At 42.5% G+C, this 20,438-nt stretch overlaps 2 protein-coding genes across 3 annotated transcripts in view; one reads left to right on the top strand and one right to left on the bottom strand.

Annotated features, from left to right (window-relative positions):
- LOC145397563 (uncharacterized) overlaps positions 1-7,398 on the top strand; it is an 8,279-nt gene extending 881 nt beyond the window's left edge. The window contains exons 3-10 of the mRNA XM_080270634.1: positions 396-560; positions 1,049-1,137; positions 1,676-1,966; positions 5,159-5,172; positions 5,568-5,689; positions 5,817-5,990; positions 6,691-6,794; positions 7,063-7,398. Of these exons, the coding sequence (XP_080126760.1) occupies positions 396-560; positions 1,049-1,137; positions 1,676-1,966; positions 5,159-5,172; positions 5,568-5,689; positions 5,817-5,990; positions 6,691-6,794; positions 7,063-7,296 (1,193 nt within the window). The 3' untranslated portion in view covers positions 7,297-7,398. The remainder of the gene's footprint in view (positions 1-395; positions 561-1,048; positions 1,138-1,675; positions 1,967-5,158; positions 5,173-5,567; positions 5,690-5,816; positions 5,991-6,690; positions 6,795-7,062) is intronic.
- A 2,658-nt stretch (positions 7,399-10,056) lies between these two features.
- Positions 10,057-19,900, bottom strand: LOC145397510 (paxillin-like). Of its 2 annotated transcripts, none has more exons than XM_080270579.1 (3): positions 19,720-19,900; positions 17,177-17,297; positions 10,057-16,704 (listed from the first exon to the last, which is right to left on the bottom strand). In XM_080270579.1, the coding sequence occupies exons 2-3, from the start codon at positions 17,247-17,249 to the stop codon at positions 16,559-16,561; spliced, it is 219 nt and encodes a 72-aa protein (XP_080126705.1). In that variant the 5' UTR covers positions 17,250-17,297; positions 19,720-19,900; the 3' UTR covers positions 10,057-16,558. The 2 variants fall into 2 exon arrangements, with proteins under 2 accessions (XP_080126705.1, XP_080126706.1); XM_080270580.1 differs by lacking the exon at positions 19,720-19,900 and adding an exon at positions 17,969-18,099.
- Positions 19,901-20,438: the final 538 nt, after the last annotated feature.

Genomic DNA, 20,438 nt, shown 5'->3' with positions numbered 1-20,438 from the left:
CCTCCATCTTGAATACAGAGTTGTCACACGAGAGTAGCTCTTCAATATGATGCTATTCGTGAACAAGTGCTATGGAGGGCGTGTAAAACGAGCACTGTCTTTTTGTCACTAAAAAAAAAGTACCCCACTAGGACGAAAATCTGGGCCAAGTTCAAGTAAAAATAGTGTAGATATAGACTGAGTATTTTCTAAGTTATACATTTATGCAAAAATTTATACGTTTACTAAAAGCAGCGAATGTATGCTACCAGTTACACAGATTATAAAGACAGACAGACGGACAGGTAGATTGAAAGATAACAGATATACTTATTTAATCGTGAAATGATTATAAGGAAGAACTTAAACTTTTAATGCACTACGCAACATTCTTATGAGTGTACCCCCTTCGCCAGCTTCTCTGTGCCCCCCCACGGACTCCCTAACCCTGTGTGAGGTTAGGAAGGGTGTGTGTGAGGGGGTCAGGGGCGTGCTGTCTCCCCCCTCACCCCTTACCACCATCCTTACCTGCGCAGCTGCCACCAACACCACCCTAACACCTGACTTCCTTATGACGATTGGTGAGTAACAGTATCTCTCTCTCTCTCTCTCTCTCTCTCTCTCTCTCTCTCTCTCTCTCTCTCCACCACTATGGCCGGTATTCTGGTGCAGTTAGGAAGCTTACAAACACCTCTTCCTTACCGGTTTAGTCCTCATTCTGCTCCTTTAATATATTCTCGTGTGTTATTCATGCAATCTGAAGTGAAAAGATATGAGGGAAAAAAAGATATTAATGGGTAGTTTGGAAAATAAATCGCTAAGGAAGAGGTGTTAGGGAGCTTCTTTACCGGTTTATGTCTGATTCTGCTCCGTTACTAAATTCTTGTGTTATTCATGCAATATATGTCGATTTTACGAAGATATAAGACGCAAAAAAGTGGATATTAAAGGGAAGTTTGGAAAATAAATCGCTAAGGAGGAGGTGTTGGGGAGCCTCCTCTTTAGCCGAGTGGAATACGAGCCAAAGAAATGACTGATCCTTAAAATAACTTAAAATTCTCTCCTTTAGGTGTGAAGTCGGAGGCAGGGAGACCAGTGACCCTACCTAAAGTGACTCCCATTCCTATACGTCAATGTTTTTATAACGCTACTGGTATTGTAAGTATTTATATCGCTGTTCTTTGTCTGTGTCTGTCTGTCTCTCTGTCTGTCTCTTACCTACCTACCTACCTACCTATCTCTCTCTCTTACCTACCTACCTATCTCTCTCTTACCTACCTACATACCTATCTATCTCTCTACCTACCTAGCAACCTACCTATTTCTGTGTGTGTGTGTGTGTGTGTGTGTGTGTGTGTGTGTGTGTGTGTGTGTGTGTGTGTGTTCAGAAAGTCGATAATGCCCAGTTTGAAGTTACGCCTTTTTCATTTATTTGCACTGATGATGATGATGATCATCATGATGATCATGATGATGATGATGATGATGATGGTGATGATGATGATGATGATGATAAGAAGATGAAAGAGGAGGAGGAGGAGGAGGAGGAGGAGGAGAAGGAGGAGGAAATAGGGTCAGGAAGATTCTAATGATGGCAATGAAAGCAGCCTCACGGTAGGAGTTACTCTATATATTTACTAGTGAAAAATCCTCTCCACGTCGCTATAATATTTACCTAATTCCCACTACTCCCCAGCTGGACGTCACCACAGGGGCACTAAACCTGACCGCCCTAACCGCAAAGCTGACCCAAGCCTACAGCACCACGCCTAACTTAGCAACAGACCTCATCTCCACCCTACCCTCATGTCCCCTTCCACAGCCGTCAGACTTAAACCTTACGCCACTTCTATCATGTCTCTTCACCTCCTGCACCACCTCCCCCGCCCTCACCCCCCTGCTGGACACCGTTCGCTCTGGTCTGATGTCCGATCCACCTGCTCCTAAAGTTAAGTCACCCCATCCACCTCCAGCCCTACTCCCGTTTTTCATTCCCTAATCCATTCTAACTTAACCTATACCTAATCCAACCTTTCATACCCTAATCTAACCCATTCCAACCTATCCTATCCTTACCTAATTCAATCCAACTCTCCCCACTGCTTCCTACATCACTCCTAAGACTTCAATTCAACGTCACTTCCCTCATTGTCTCTTCATCTCCTGCATCACTTCCCTCACTGTCTCTTCACCTACTACATCACGTCCCCCACCCTTACCCCCCCTCCTGAATATGCCTCCTCTATGTCAACTCCATCTACCCCACCCACTAAAGTACCAAAGACACCACCTCTACTAATTCGTGAACCTAACCTACCATAACCCAGCCTATGCTCAGTTGGTCTAGCCTAATCTAACCTAGTCCAGCATAACCTAAGCTAGCACCCTCTGACCCAGCTGTACCATACCGTGACCTAACCTAACCTAGCACGCCCTGACCTGACCTAAGCTAGCCTGGTGACCTAACCTAACGTAATCTCATCTAACCTAGCTTAACCTAGCATACCCAGACCTAACCTAACCTTGCCTGAAAAATACACATACATGCACTGACCTAAGTAACCAACCCTAAACTCAATAACTCTCTCTCTCTCTATTATGTAACCTGTAATGAAACTAACCTGTAATTCCATACCTTTGTACGCAAGTGTAATTGAGTGTACTTTTAAATGTAACGAGAACAATACACAATAATAACAATGCAAGAGTTAATGTCCTTTGTTTGTGGTGCGAGGGTAGTGAAGGGATCTGTATACTTGAACACACTGCTGCTGCTACTACAACTATTTCTACTATTACGACATTAACTACTGCTACCCCTACTACAACAACCACTACTACTATTACTGCTACAAGGGCACTACCACCACCATGCTTTAAACCACACTAAAAATACATATATAACTGTATACCTGGTGTTTATAATTATCTGGCAAAATAAAGTGTATAATGTGTGTATATAATTCATTAGCCTTGAGAGAGAGAGAGAGAGAGAGAGAGAGAGAGAGAGAGAGAGAGAGAGAGAGAGAGAGAGAGACGGGGGGGGGGGCTGTTTCTGAATCCTACCCACTCCACATATACTGTAGGGTGGATGAGTGTGGATGATGATGATGAGGAGGAGGAGGAGGAGGAGGATAAAGATGATGATGATGATGATGATGATGAGGAGGAGGAGGAGGAGGAGGAGGATAAAGATGATGATGATGATGGTGATGATAAGGAGGAGCAGGATGATGATGATGATGATGATGATGATGATGATGATGATGATGACGATGATGATGATGATGATAAGGATGATGATGATGATGATGATGATAAACGCATGACCAATACTTATTCCTACCAAACCCCGTCAGTCCCACAGCTCGTATTCTCCCTAACACCTTTTCCTAAGCGATTTATTTTGCTTACCACATCTTACAGCCCTCTTCTGTGTTGCATAAATCCTTTCAATATCGCCATACTCTGTACAAATAACGTGCAAAAGGATATTAACCACCCATAATCAAAAATAAATCGCTAGGGAAGAGGATCTGCATAAAAGGATATTAACCAGCCTTATACTAAACTAAATCGGTAATGGCGAGGTGTTAGGGAGCTTCCTTAATTCAAAAGCTTAGAAATTTCTCTTGCAGGTCTTACTTAGGTATTTTTATTGCTAATGACATCTAATATTTTCTAAGTTCTCTCTGTCTGTCTGTCTGTCTGTCTCTGTCTCTCTCTCTGTCTCTGTCTCTGTCTGTCTCTCTCTCTCTCTTTTTAAGCCCATCTCTGTCACCGAGCTTCTTTATCTCGTCCCTTGTTCTTCTCTCACGTATGATCACTCAACACGTGATTCTGGAGGAGGGCACGTGGTATTAGGAGGCTCCCTGGCATGGCTTTTATTATTATCATTATTATTATTATTATTATTATTATTATTATTCTCTTCCTGATTCCTACCCTCCTCTTATGTCAATGGGAAATTTGGGTTACTTCGAAAGGGAGGCCAAGGATGAGAGGGAGGGAAGGAATGGAGAGGATGTAGAATGAGAGACTGGCTAGAAGTGTATGTGAGTGAGTTGGAGAGGATGTAGAATGAGAGACTGACTAGAAGAATGTATGTGAGTAAGGTGGAAGGGGAGACCAAGGATGAGATGGAGGGATGGAGTGGAGATATATATGTAAGAGAGGAGTAAATTGGAAGAAGGGCAGCGAAATGGCAGGGGACAGGATGACATGGGGGCGATTTGTATGTGGCCACCCCTTATGTGATGCAAGTATATGGTGACAGATCGACAGATAGATAGATATAGACAGATAGATTACCTGGAAAATTATTATATCTATTATTACAGTAGTACCACATTAAACATTTTTTTTACCCGGCCCACCACATACCTCTTTTCCTCTATACACACACACACACATACACACACACACACACACACACACACACACACACACACACACACACACACACACACACACACACACACACACACACACACACACACACACACACACACACACACACACACACACACACACACACGTACCCTTTCTTCAATAACACCTCCCCCCTTCTATCACACACACACACACACGTATCCCTTCCTTCCATAACACCTCCCCTTCCATCACACACACACACACACACACACACATCCTTGCCCTCTACGACACCTTCCTCCCCCTCCCCTCTCTCTCATGGGCGAGGTAGGAGAGGCGAGGCTAGACAATGTACGTAGAGATGGGAAAAAATCAATTTAGTGACAGAATGAGCCAGGAAGTTCCAAATGCCAGTTAACAAAGATCAAATGGCACTGTGTTATGATATGAAGGTACAGTATAGTAAGGAGTGGAGAGAACACGACTGAGGGTACCTAAAAACCAATGGGGGAATTTAGATTTGGTGAAGGGTTATGGACTGTTTGTAGAAAAGTTATAATATGATCTACAGAAATGTTAGTGGCAGAGAAGATGTGTATGTTGAAGGTTCTTTCCTCTCTTCCCTCCCTCCCTTCCTCCCTCTCTCTCTCTCTCAGCGTGCCACCCCTTCCTCACTCGGGATTACACTCTTGAAACGCCATAATGAGTGTATCTGAAGAACAAAGGAGTATTTAGGCGCGTGACTAGAGGACACAGGGTATATAAGGCCCACCCCTGCATCTGGCAACCTCAGTTTGACCTGTGACACCCAAGAGGAAGGTACGGTGTGCTGCTCGTGTCCTTAAGTGTATTTAAACCCAGATCCTTAAACAATGTATAGTTAAGGTCAATAATCCCTTTACACCTTTGGGATTTCGAAGTAACGAAGAGAGAGTCCAAGCCTAAAGGCTGTGGGTGTTTTGGTGTGGTGAGGTGATGGTTATGGTGATTGGAGGTGTTTTGGTGGTGGTGGTGGTGATTGTTTTAAGACCCCTTACAGTGTGGTGAGTGCGGGTGTTGGTACGGTGATGGTTATGGTGTCTGAGTGTTTTGGTGATGAGTTATGGTGGCCTACTAGCATCTTTCATAACCCCTTACAGTATGGCGAGTGTGAATGTAATGGCGAGAGTAATAATAGAAGTTGTATTAAACAGACCAACCATTCTCCCTTGCAGTATGGTGAGTGTGGGTGGCGTTGGTGTGGTGGTGGTGGTTGTGGTGAGTGTGGTGAGCGCCCCACAGTTCACCACAGCCCAACTCTTCACCCCTATTCAGCAACAACCTCCAGGCTTCGACAGTATGTATGCCAGAATGTTGTATGCAATTCTGAATATACTCTTTTTACTCTAATTTGGCCCAGATTTTGAGCACTATATATATCAGCACTTCGTTCAATCTATAATCAGGTTTTAAATGTCCCTTAGTCTCGTGGTGTGGAGGTGCCAAGTCTCTGGCTGGATGTCAAGTGCGCCTGGCCTTGTGTTCCCCCATCAACAAATCTCTGTCAGGACCCACAGGACCCGTCACGTCAGTCCTGGCATGCCTCGCCCTCAACCCACCCCCAGTACCACCACCACAGGACTTCTACATGAGTATTGGTACGACTCTGAGATATACTAAGCTTCCTAACACCTTTTCCTTTGCGATTTATATGGCACCTCTCTCCCTCAACCCTCTCCCACCATTTTTTTTAGCGATTTACTAGGCCTCTCTCTCCCCCTCAGTCTGCCTCCATTACCACTACAGGACTTCTACGTGACTATTGGTAAGACTGAGGCAAAATTAGCTTCCTGTCACCTTTTCCTTAGCGATTTACTAGGCCTCTCTCGCCCTCAGCCCACCCCCATCACCATCACCACAAGACTTCAACATGACTATTGGGAAGACGTTGAGAATAGGATGTGTTTTTACTTTTTGGAGAACTCAGTCTAACCTAACACAAACTCACTCCAATCAAACCCATCACAGCCTAACCTAATCCAGTCTTACTTAACCCAGCTCAGCCTAACCTAACATAAACTCACTCTAATCTAACCTAACCTAATCCAGCTTTACCTAATCCAACTCAATTTAACCCAGTCTAACTCAATCCAGTCCAACTCATCAAACCATAACCTCATCCAGTCTTAACTAACCCAACCCACTGTAACCTAACACAAATTCAATCCAATCTAATCCATCACAGTCTAACCTAATCCAGCTAACCCAACCCACTCTAACACAAACTCAGTCCGGTCTAACCTAATCCAGTCTCATCTAACCCAACCTAACACAACCAACACCATCTTCTCATTACAGGCACGTCATTCTTGGAGGGCAATCCGGAGACTTTGGTTGAGAAGGCAGGGCCCATTACCACCCACGCCACACTACGTAAATGTGTTCTAAATGCTACAGGATTGGTTAGTGGTTATGTTGTTCTGTTTTGTTATGTTGTTCTGTTCTGTTATATTGCTCTATTATGTTGTGGTTATGTTGGCCAGACTCTTCACTACCATTATGTGTCCTTACTTGTTAACTCTGAGAGACATGTGTAACTTTAGTAGTAGAAGTTTAGAAGAGGCAATAGTAGTAGTAGTAGTAATAGTAGTAGTAGTAGTAATAGTAGTAGTAGTAGTAGTAATAGTAGTAGTAGTAGTAGTAAATCAATAATCACCATCTTCCCCACAGGTCAACCCCGACTTAACCCTCAACACCACCGAAGTAACAAGGCGTCTGCAGGCTGACTTCACTTCCCCTTCTCTTGCTGAGGCTGTGGTGGCCGCCCTGCCCTCCTGCCCTGGCCCTGTGGAGTATAGCCTAGCGCCCCTCACAGCCTGCCTACGTAACGCCTGTATGACCTACCTTAACCCCCCACCACCACCCCCCATGGTGCCCAGGCTAGACTACCTCGGGGCACCGTAGTTGATGATGATGATGATGATGATGGATGAGTGAATGATGGATGGATGTGATAATGATGAACGGCTATGATGGTGGTGGTGATAATATTGATGAATGAATGAATGAATGTATGGTGGTGGTGGTGGTGATGATGATAGCTGATGAATAAATGAATAAATGGTGGTGGTGATGATAAATGATGACTGAATGAATGAATGGTGGTGGTGATGATAAATGATGACTGAATGAATGAATGGTGATGGTGATGATAACTGATGAATGTATGGTGGTGGTGGTGGTGATAAATGATGAACGGATGATGGTGGTAATGGTGATTGATACCACGCCAAGAGGGTCATGAACTGGCTTTGGATGTTTCCTAACACCTTTCACTTAGAGATTTATTCTGCAAATATACCGCATACCTTACTATCTTGTATGTTAATGATGCAAACTGCCTACAAAGAAAAAAAAGTGACGGAAGCGCGTGATAAAGTGAACTAGGCAAAATAAATCACCAGGAAGACATGCTACGAAGTCCTGAAAGTCACGCAGCACTTCTTCGTGACTGGCATCATATACTTGCATTCCTCTTACCACAGCTCAGCATTCAGGATATGGCAATTTGACGCCTTAAGTGAAAATTGTTGTTGAATAAAGGCAGAAAAACAGAAACCCGCAGAGTAAATATTATCTAAAAAAATCTAAGCAGCTAAATACTTCGCTTTATGAACCAACGGGATAATCAAAATACTAAGAATAATGATGATAATACTACATGAAAATGGGTTTCAAAGTAGCGATACAGATGTTCATGCTTCCCCTCACTACGTAACTTTTACTCGTAATAAATGATCACAAAATGCAAATTATACTTTCAAATAACTAAATTTACCCATCAATAATTAGCCAAAATATCAGGGAACACACAGGGTCCACAATATAAAGCCCAGGTACTCTAAATGCATAGTAAAAAGGGAAATTTCTGGCCAATATCGAGCGATGAAGACTGAAGGCGCCACCGCTGATATCAATTTTTCAACCCCTTACACCATTAAAAGTACTACTTATACATCAACAATTACTTGAAAACTTTGGAAATGCACGGAACATAAAGTAAATAGCATACGTACCTTGGAAACCCAGTAAAACGATGATTTTACGGAGTTTGAGCAGCACCTCCGGCACTAGCTAGAATGACAACATGGCTGGCTTGGCGGCAAATTCGAAACTCCGACAAAAAGTAAATTGATAACTAGATATTAATGGACACTGTGTAGCATCTAATTCAGTTAATAAATTTTGAGAATTGTACTGTATAACTTAGAAATTATGTACATGTTTACAATTTGCTGAATTATAATGGGTTACTCCCAACTTGCGGTGCTCATAATAAAATACTCTCATGCTATTATTTGTTTCTTTCTCCCTTTTATATTTCTCACAGATGAGTGTTTGATGTAGGTATTGGTAGAACTACATATGCTTTGATTTAAGAGGGCTTTGACTAAGTACTTTTGGTTAGGCTAAAAACTTGGTATCTGCATGATGAAAATTTAAGTACAGACAGGTAAATAAGTAGGTAGGCACAAAGGTATGGGTAGCCAGAAAGAAAGATAGACATAGGTAGATGGGTAAGCAGACAGGTAGACAAACAGACAGGTAGAAGATAGATAAGCAGCAGACACAGATAAATAAATATGCTGGCAGATACTAGGCAAAGATGGATAACAAGATATGACAGTCAGATAGATACAGACTGAAAGGCAGACAGACACTGATACATAGGATGGGCAAAATTATTCCAAAATGTTATATATTGTATTTAAGGGTCCACAGGATAATGACAACAGTGGACCAGAAATAGAGTTGCTGCAAGCTGCTTTAAATGTATCCTTGTCCCTCGGAAATTGACGAAAGATGGGCATAACCATTTTTTCCCTTTTTCAGAAATCCTTCCTACTCCTTCTCCTCCTCTACTTCATCATTATCACCACCCTCATCATCATCAACAACTTTGTCATCATCATGATCATCATCATAACCCCTTTTCAAACCTACAACCCGGGCGAGGTAGGATACAGACATGGAAACAGAAATTACAGAAGCAAAAACTATCACTGACAAGCCTAGTGAAATGGAACACACAATCCCTGAAATGCAGTATGTATATCTCTCTCTCCTTTTTCGGTACTTCAGTCACATATTCTTCATAGTCAGTCTCTCATTTCCAATTCACAGTAACATGTAGTATTACTGTACATTATATATTCTAGTCCATCGTTCAATCCGTTTTTGCCACATCAGGAACACAGGGATCCATGACTAGGTTAACTAAGTTCTGACATTAAAGGCAAGGGTGACCAGACTCACTTGCCTGAGTAGCATTATGTTGTAAACTTCACCCACACTTACTGGCCCCATCTGGCTGGAGCACCACAGCTCTCTAAATCACCAAGCATCGTTTGGTTATATGGCTACCACCCAACACAGCACAGTAAATAGCTTTCTGGCTTACAAGAACCCATTTTGCATGTCACTCAGTGCAGTGACATCTCCAGTCTTTCAAACGCAGTGTGTCCAGGCATCTCAAAATGATCGGATCTTGAATTTGGCTCTCTATTGTATTTTGTTTTTCTCTTGGAGGGAACTGTTACTGTGGGCTCATGGCCTTTGGTTCCTTCTTCCTCGCATAAAAAAAAAAGAAAAAAGAAAAGAACATCAAATGAGTGGATAGTGTTATTATAGTTATCATAAAAACCATCCATGAATACAAGAAACAGCTTTATTCTTGACCTTAGCATATGGAGTGAACATGGAATAGCAACACAGTACAGAGCCTGCTACACTAGTGAATCGTTAAGAGCAAAAAGTACACCCAAACACGGCCACGTTTAGTCACCTCCAAATTGTTAGAGCAAAAGTGCACCCAAACACGGCCATGTTTAGTCACCTTTGAATTATCAGAGCAAAAGTGCACCCAAACACGGCCATGTTTAGTCACCTCAGAATTGTTAGAGCAAAAAGTACACCCAAACACGGCCACGTTTAGTCACCTCCAAATTGTTAGAGCAAAAGTACACCCGATCACGGCCATGTTTAGTCACCTCAGAATTGTTAGAGCAAAAAGAACACCCAAAGACGGCCACATTTAGACACCCTGAATCGTTAGAGCAAAAGTACACCCTCAAAATGGCCACATTTAGTCACCTTCATGTCTGACTTAAACGACTAAAACTGGCGGCAGTAAGCGTGCATGAAGCAGGAAATCTGAAGACATACATCAACATTACAGCCTTTTTTTTTTAGCAGTCTTTCTTTACTTCTTAATCTTTTTGAACATCTCATTTAATTTTTGCTACTTGAAGGGAATTTTAATCAGCTTAGGATAACCTCTTGTACGAAAAGGGCTTGACTCTCACTGTAAAGATGTCACTGGGTATTTATTCAATCTAACCCCATACACTTATGATCAGATTATGAAAATACTAATGCTCATAAAACTACAGTATCTGTCTATCTATCTACTGCCAGACACCTGAATCCCGTAAGAGGTGGCCACAAACAAATCGCTTCCATTTTGCCCTGTCCAACGCCATTTCACTGACTGTTTACACACCCCTCTCTCATATACCTCTCCACTCCATCCCTCCACCTCATCCTCGGCCTCATAAAACTACCTCTACTAATCCTTTCAATGTCTCTAAACAATATCTATATCTGGTTTTAGCTTGAGTAAATACCTTAGCGCATCCATATGAGTGAGAGTTAATGAAGGCTATAACTAACCCCTCCGGTTCAAAAAATCTCTCTCCTGAGCTGCATAGAATCATGTTTAGACAGCAAAAATATGAGTGATGTCCATGTGGAAAGAATTGAGCCATTTCACTTCTGATGGATGAAATTACAAACCAAGTGAGCCACTGTTCTGATACACACACCACCAATGATAAAAGATAATGACCAATCTCACTGTAATTCCTTTAGGTATAAGGATTAGAGTCTAGGCTAATATATTCTAGTATATTTATGAGTAGATGACCAGCCTAATCCCTTCGTGGCATTGTATGACTGAAGAACTAAGTCACTTGTGCACGGTCATCACTCCATCTGGCACGTTTAAGCCACTATACCACATAACTTTCAAAATTAACAGCACCTTTGAAAACAAACATGTCTGCCTCTACACCACATCTCTCCATCTTTGTCCTGTGTGGCTGCTTCGCCGGAAATAATCTAAAAGGGAGGTTAACATTTCCCTCAATCTAGCTGACATAGATGAGGCAGTGATGGCAGTGCTGGTGGTGGTATTTGTGATGGTAGTGGTGGCAGTAGTGGTAGCAGTGATGGTGGTAGTTGTGGTGGCAGAGGTGGTCATTGTGGTGGCAGTGGTAGTAGTGGTAGTGATGATGGTAGGTGTGGTGGCAGTGGTAGTGGTGGTAGTGACTGTGGTGGTTGCAGAAGCTCCATCACATCAACATCAAGTAATACTGTGCTACAAACAGCCCAGTGGAAAAAATATTCTGTTACAAAAGTTAAACTGGCAATGGGAACATCCACTACCATATTACACATAGCTTGTGCAAACTCATTATGACAAGATTAATACCAGTAATTAAAATAAAGTTAATTTATCCACAAAAATAAGCAATCAATCAAGTATATGTATAATATTATGATTCAACTGGGACAGCATCTCCTCCAACCTCAGAACATCATTGTTATTTTAGTCTTATTACTGTTCAGCAAGTTTATTTCTTATCAATATCCAGCAATTTTATTCAGTGTAAACGAATCCCTATGTGATGAAGAGGGTGAATGATGGCTGACTCTATCATACTGATGAATAAAATGGCAGGACAGGAGTAGTAAAATAAATATGACATTCTGGGACTGAAGTAAGTTAAATTGATATCCAGACTACCTTGTCAACAGCACAAGGTTGCATGCACTCACAATTCAAGCAGCAGTATAGCCAGAGGACTGACCTGCCTGGCCACCCCAATTTTATGGAGTAGGACCCTCGGACCATCCTAAAGTTATCCTTAGCCCATTCAATAATCAGACTTGGTCACATTTTGGTCAGCCCATTTTAAAACCTCCAGCTATGCCCTTGACCTCAAGACACATGTCAGAGTACAGGCGGGTGCCATTACAAGGGCTTCTGCTATATGAGAAACCGATGTAAATGGGCAATTTAGACCCAAATTTGGTGATGTGAGCAGGGTCAGTTAACCTAACTCTATTTTTCCCATAAATTATGTACTGCTATACAAATGTTTGTGATCCTTCTTTTCAACCTGTTATAAGAGTTTCTGTCATCCGAGCAGTCCTCCAATAAATTATCCCACTCGTATACCAGGACCCGCCTGTACTGATGACTCCATTAAGTGTCACAGTGGAGCCACGTATCCTAGCTAATGACAGAAGTGACTAAGCAGCTACAACAGCTCATAACACATAACAAGTTTATAACACGTCTGGCAACCAACACTGTATTCCTGTGCTTTTAGAAGACTCCCTCACACCTCTCTTAGCAGTTTGTTTTTGTATTTCACTGGTAAGGGACGCCTTCACCTGGTGAAATCAATATACAGTACTGCAACTGGGAAGCAGACATTGTTATACCAGGATTATTCCCTCAAGCTAGACTTAGATCATACAGCCCTGACCCTTGCTATACTAACATCCCTCAACTTCTTCCCCAGCCCCCAAAAGGAGGATAGAGGACTGCAGGAGAGGGTCAGCTTTACCCTGAACTCCACTAGGTTCACAGTCAGACAAGAGGGACCACAACAATAACAATGGTAAATTAACCCATTGACACCAGTGATTAATTTTCCTTTTAATCCAGCCACCACAAGATTACGTAGTCCTTAAAAGCACAAGGAAGGCCAGGGAACCTCCTAATCGTACAAAAATACAGTCCCAGGATGACAAGCTTAAGCTCTACATGACATATAAACCAAAAGAGAATAAATAAAACAACTTCTATGATAAAGCAGGCCACCCACTGTAAGTATTTCTTGGTAGTTTGGTTCATCCCTTCAGCCAAACGACAGATTTTTATGTTATTCCTGCTGCTGCCACATGATTTAACCAACTTAGTAAAGACCTCTCAATGTAGATTTTATTAAGGCTATGGTGTTGGTGAGGGAGCCTTCATGTGGTGGCACCAATATCTCACTCCCTTTCCCCTGGCCCTGGAAGATGATGGACAGCAGGAAAAGGATAAGTTTGGCCTGCAGTCCACCGAGTTCCCACCGAGCCGAGTCCACAAAAACAACAACAAACGTATTCCTAAGTCCTCCAATTATAAATCTCTTTTAAGTTAAATAAAATCATCAGGAGATGGCAAAAATAAATGAAAAAAATTCCTATAGGCTTCAAGGGTGAATGTCATGTACAAGTGGAAGATGAGATAAAGATATAACTCCATTGTGCCATGTCAGTAAGTGGTTTGTCCCAAGTGATGAGGCAGATCTGTTAACACCTTTTCCTTAGCATATTATACTGCTGTTGCTCAGACAGGTGGCAGAGAGGGATGTCTTTGCAAGGTGGTACTGATACAGCCAGGTGGTGGAGTGGTCTGGTTACAGGACTGTCCCTCAGGCCTCTCCCTATCCACCAAAAGAACAATGGTGGACTGACAGAGAAGGGTAAGTTCAGCCTGCAGTCCATCAGGTTCATGATTCAGATGAACCTAGCACTACCACCACCATCACTACCGCTACTACTACTGCTACCACTACTACTACTACTACTACTAATATTACTACTATTACTACACCTTAATATCATCTTGCATGTTTACTTATGCTACGTCTATACAGTATAACACAAGAGGCATACTGTACAACAATATATCAAGGCGCAATAAGCAAAATAAATCACTAAAGAAGAGGTGTTAAGAAAACCACCTATGCCACCTAAAACACAGGCCTTAATATCGCAATCAGGTCATCATCACACACACAAAAATATTAACTTGTAATTCCAAAACAGCTAAACCCATGACACTACTAATCCAATGTCTATATTATTTTGGCCTCACCTTAAATATACAAAACTCTTTATTAGAATCAAACGCTAGCAACAAAGTTAATGTCTTACACAATATGACTGATTATGGAGAACCATACTTTTAAACACAAGCTTTTGCAAAGACTTAGGCTGGTGCTCTGGCGCAGTCAGGAAGCTTACTAACATCTTTTCCTTACTGGATTATTTCCGATTCTGCTCCGTTACTATAAAATTGTGTGATATGAAATCGATATCTGCATTAATAAGATATAAGAAGCAAAAAGGATATTAATGGGTAGTTTGGAAAATAAATTGCTAAGGAAACAGTGCTAGGGAGCCTCCTTACCCCAGTGAGAATATGGGCCTTAGAATAAAAATAAACAATAATAAAGCTTTAGCACATAAATGTTAACTATACAAGCAATGAGCAGATAAAATTGGCTTTACTGTTTACCTTCCAGCTTTATAAAATTGTGCATAAGCGAAATACTTTGCAAACAACGTCTTTGCAATCCATAAATGCCATTATGCAACAACAACAACAACTGCAAGAAACTTCAGTGATTGTTCTTAGCATTTCTGTGTTGTACTTTTCATTGGCTTCAGCACAATGTACAATCACAATCAAAGTTCGCTGCCACTTCCCTGTTAGCACTGTGCCCTACCTTCCATAATTATCATTCTCCCTGAACATCAGAGAGTATCCTTCCTTCTCATACTCTTTTTTTGTGTGTGCTTCATTTTCCTATCATATCAAAAAATTTCAAATCCTCCCTCACCAAAGCCAGCAAGGAAACGTCAACGAACTTCTAACTGTGATAAATACACAGGTGATAAAAAAAGCGCAGCGCTGTATGAATAAGTGCATCTAAACCTTAACTAATACTGGCTGAATAAACGGCTTCCTTTGTGGATAAATGCAAGCTCCTTTGTGTGTAAAATCAGTCCTCAGTATAAGCAAGGGATGTTTGTACGTGTCCTATACTGTCACCATCTTTTTCCTGAACCCCTGAATGTGTTGATGTGTCTAACTGGTTTTTTCTTGACTTTAGGCGACTTATACCGAGGACTTCTTGTATGTAACCTGTATTATGTAACATGTTCCTTATCATATGAAATTACAAAAACCATCAGAAAGCATTGATATGGAGTCAAGCTGTTGATATGAGCAAGAATAGGGATCCCACAAATGAGGATGGCTGAGTACTGTATATTAATGGGAAATCCTACGAGACAGAAAATATACAGACGCTCTTCTACTTATGTATTGAATTGGTTTTGGGAGTTGATCTTTGACTCAAAAAATTCCTAAGAAGAAATTCATTACCCTCTGAGGCTAAATATTGTATCCCTAAGCGTTTTAAACTGCTGAAGTGATAACTGGGAAAAAAAGCACCAACTATAAGCATTATAGTCACTGTTAAATAACTCTGCACATCATCATCACTGTCAGTCGTATTAGGAAGGTAAAGTATGGTAATAAGTTCAGTACACAGTATTTTAAAGACATTACAAACAATATAACTAATTAAAATATTTTCAAACACGTTCGTATCTTCAAAGCTACGTAATATGAAAGTTCGTAAGTAGAGGAGCAACTGTACGAGGGGTGTACAACACTGATCACCTTGAAAAAGATATTTCACATATTCCACGTTATATCTATGATCATTCCTAACCACTAACAGACCAGGAATTATAAAAATCTTAGGGGTTATACTATTACCGTGTATACTTTGTCTGTGTATACTTTGTCTGTGTGTACTTTTTCTGTGTATACTTTTTCTGTGTATACTTTTTCTGTGCAAAACTATCCTTCTCTGTGTCCCTCTCTGTCGATTCTTCATTCTGTTTATAAGATCTGCAAGGAAAGAATTTTTATGTTTGTGCTTCAATGTCCTCCTTTTAAAATGACACAAAGGTATACAGATATTGACTATAAATGGATGTATACAGGTATCTTGATTTAATGGATGTATACTTAGATTTAATGGACATATACCTAGACTTAATGGGCATATACCCTGATTTAATGTGTGTATAACCGGATAAAATGAATGCATATTTTGGTTTAATGGACATACACTGTTATTTAAGCAATATACACCAAGATTTAAATTTCCCAGGCCCTCCAAACAACCCACAAAATCACGGAAGCACGCGACACAACAGCCATCAACCAGAATGAACTGGGAGCACTCAGAGACCAGTACTCCTGAGATGCCATGCCCAGTCCCTCTTCCCTGAACCCCACACCGCCTCAGCCAAACAGTTTGTCGAAGCAAACATGACAATATGGCTTCTCGTTTTGCTCCTTGAAGGTGCCCTTGTTGAGTTGCTTCAGGCAGAAGGAACAGACAAAGTGCTCGGGGTGGTACTTGCGGAACATGGCAGTGATGCAGCGACCTGGCGAGATATAAATAAATAAGTGGGGGTAAAAAACAAAACAGGGGGATGTAAATCATCATCATCCTCACCACTGTCACCACCACTTGACAAAAATGCTAAAGGCGTAAGTAAGATATGTGAGAGGAATCTGTGAAGTTACTATGAGAGACAGATAAAATATATCAAGAAATTCAGAAGCATTGTGGTACGGTACTTATTTTTGCTTGGGCTAATAGAGGGTAATTTTCTTTCTTTATTCTTTTTTTTTCAATCTGAAGAAACTCAAAAGGGAGGGCTCTAGAAAAGGAATGGAATTTGGATTAAAAAAAAAAAAAATGGGGTGTCCGAGCATATTATTGGATGGTCAATGAAGAACTCTTTAGCGAGATCTGGGGGTAAGCTCCTGGAAATCTAGGGCGGCCAGACATATTTCGGTGATGGCCAAAACATTAACCTACGACTCACAACCAAACAGCCACTGCCACCCTACCAGTGATGGGTTTGCTGCATCCGGCACACAGAGAACCACGTTTGGCATGGTAGTGAGTCTCGCAGTACGGCATGCCCTCGTGGTCGAAGAATGATCCGCCATTGAAGGGTTGACGGCAATCCTGCAAAAACAGTTACTATTAGCTTTACACCCCCAAGCATCATTTAAACTGCCAGTAATGTTTTAAAGACAGCCCTGTTTTATTATCTACACTACAGTTACTAAGACCTACACTGTATTAGATAAGCAAGGTCTTACGGAGGGAAAGAATTTAGTGTAGTAGTGTAGCATTGTGCATGAAAGACTTGGCACAAGAAACACTGAAAATGAGGATGTCTTTTTAATTTTATCCCTGCCATCCCCTGACCATTATATCTTAAGTTCTACTTGTACACATTAAGGCTGTGTTTTACGGATCATGAAAGACAAGTGAGGGGTAGAGTTACGGAACACCGCCTTCTGTAACGGAGATGTGATGCACCCCCACATAATGCTTCCTGCCAGACACCTCCGGGATTAAGATGCTTGGCTTTTAACAGTCTGTCAGAAAGTAACGCCATCCTAGTTGTAATAATATGACTACAACACTTACTAACAATGTGGCAGCAAATTACTATGATACCCGACTTGAAGGGAGATTAATGTGTCAGGATGAAGAGCACCAACAGAGAAATTAGCACCTACTCCTGTAAGTTCGGTATTCAAGTTATGCTGGCTGCGTGAACTCATACAGAACTATGAAGTGTGTTTTTGCAAAGTCTGTCTGATTGGTTTCAAGTTGGTTTAGCTTACTGTTCTGAGCAGTGTGTCCAGTTGAGGAGGCTTATTGAAAGTACTGGAAGTCTAAGGGGGTGAGAGCAGGGCAGGGCAGAGCAGAGTAAGGCAGTGAAGTGTAGGGTACGAGAGAGAAGGGCAAGAAAGAGTAGGACCAAACAGGGCAGGACATGAAAGGGTAGGGCATGACAGGGTTGGGTAGGTCTGGGCAGAGAAGAGCTGGGTAAGGTACAACAGAGGAGGGTAGGGTAAACAGGGCACAGCAGGGCAGGTTGGCAGGACAGTTGTAGATGAGGAGGGCTACCAGTTGGAGGCCAGGACACAAAACAACTGCCACGATACTTCAGGTTTCCATATATCCAGCTTTACCCTTCAACCTCACCTCTTTATTGGTCATTCTCTCCTCATTCACTTACATTTTTAAAACTCTCTATTCATCCATCTATCTACAGCCAGATGCCTTAATCCCAGAGAGTGTGGCTATGATCAGATTGTTTCCATGTCACCCTGTCCTCCACCAACACGCAGCCTTCCTTCCATCTCATACCACAATCATCCATATACCTCTCCATTCAATCCTTCCATCTCGTCCTTGTCTCCTCCCAATCACTCACCTTCCACCTAACTCACAAACTCTCTCCTCATTCTCTACCATTCTTATTCACTTATACGTTTCCCTCCAATCCTTCCCGCCTCTTCCTAGTCTCCCTCTCCTCCTCTCCCCCTCCACCTAACTCATACACTTTCTCCTCATTCTCTACCATATTCTAAAACACTGCATGTCTAACCACTCTGAGCATCAACCTTGTAAGTGCCACAGTCTTTTATGATGGTGTAATCAGATGGAGAGTGAGAGACTGACAAGGAGAGTGTATGTGAGTGAGGTGGAGGGGGGGAGAGGCAGGGAAAGGCCAATGATGAGATGGAGGGATGGAGTGGAGAGGTATGAGAGAGGGGGGTGTAAGCTGCGGACAGGTCGACATGGAGGCGATTAGTTTGTGGCCACCCCTTACGGGATTGAGGCGTCTGGCAGTAGATAGATAGATAGTATTCGGATGTGACCAGTTGAAATAATGGTCAGTTTAATCCACAACTGATAACTGGATTATTTTTTTTATATATATGCCATCAAGGGAAGGAAGCCAGTCACTTATCCGTAACTGTCAGGTGTGGGGATTAATTTGGTTTACGATATTTTTCCCGTTTTTTATGTCTCAAAAAAATACAAGCTGCTTCACAACTGTTTAATTTTTTGCAGTTTCTATGCTGTAAGGGACGAAAATCATGGTGTTTGGTGCGTTGTGGTGTGGTGGTGGTACGATGGCTGTGGCAGGGTGTGGTGGTGGTAAAGATGGGTGTGGTGGTGGTGGTGGTACAGTGGGTGTGGTAGGGTGTGGTGGTGCTGGTACATGTGGGTGTGGCAGGGTGTGGTGGTGGTTGTGGTACAGTGGGTGTGGTGGTGGTACAGTGGGTGTGGTGGTGGTACAGTGGGTGTGGCAGGGTGTGGTGGTGGTGGTGAGGTATGATACAATGACCCTAACACCTGCTGTCTACCATCACACACACACACACACACACACAAACACACACACACAGACACAAACACACACACACACACACACACACACACACACACACACACACACACACACACACACACACACACTTTTCCACATTTTCTCTTTCATTAAACCCTAGCTCTGAAATTACAAATGCCCTCTCTCTCTCTCTCTCTCTCTCTCTCTCTCTCTCTCTCTCTCTCTAAGAACCCCGTGGACTTCTTGACCTAGATGTTCGTCCTTTTGCAGCTTATTTCACGTAGCTCAGCGGCAGAAGACAATGCTATGATTCTACATCCTTTCCACGGCACTTCTTCGTGACTAGCGTTATATTCTAGCGTTCATCTGCAGCTGGAAGTCACGATTGAAGACGCAGAGACGGCCATTTTAGTCGCTTCCGGTCACCTTTTGTTGAGGCGAGGTTGCGTTTGAGATGGTACGGGAGGCCGAGGAGGAGACACAAGACGTGGAGGGGTGTAGGTGACAGGGAGGAGACAGGAGAGGTAGACCGAGGATGAGGGAGGGATAAGGTTTGGACTAGGGAAGGGAAGACTGAGGATGAGAGAGGGATAGGGTTTGGGGGGAGAAGGGGACCGAGGATGAGAAAGGGATAAGGTTTAGGGGGAGGGGCAGACCGAGGATGAGAGAGAGAGAGAGAGAGAGAGAGAGAGAGAGAGAGTAGGAGGGATGGCAGAAGGAAAGGAGAAGGGGGAGAGGTAAGGGAGGGATGGGAAGGGAGTGGGGAGGAGAGAGAGAGAGGATAAGAGGGAGGAGGAGGAGGAGGAGAGTGAAAGAGGGAGGGAAAGAGAGAGAGGGGAGGGGAGAAAGGGAGAGGGAAGAAGGGAAGCGAGGGGGGGGGGAGGAGAGGGAAATAGCTGAACACATATAGAAGCACGTAGGCGAGCACCCCCCCCCCCGCCAGAAACTGT

Source organism: Coenobita brevimanus, chromosome 41 (assembly GCF_032717465.1).
Source record: "Coenobita brevimanus isolate Jiangsu-jjx chromosome 41, ASM3271746v2, whole genome shotgun sequence".
In the NCBI taxonomy this organism is placed as follows: Eukaryota; Metazoa; Arthropoda; class Malacostraca; order Decapoda; family Coenobitidae; genus Coenobita; species Coenobita brevimanus.
This window is presented reverse-complemented; position numbering and strand designations above follow the sequence as displayed.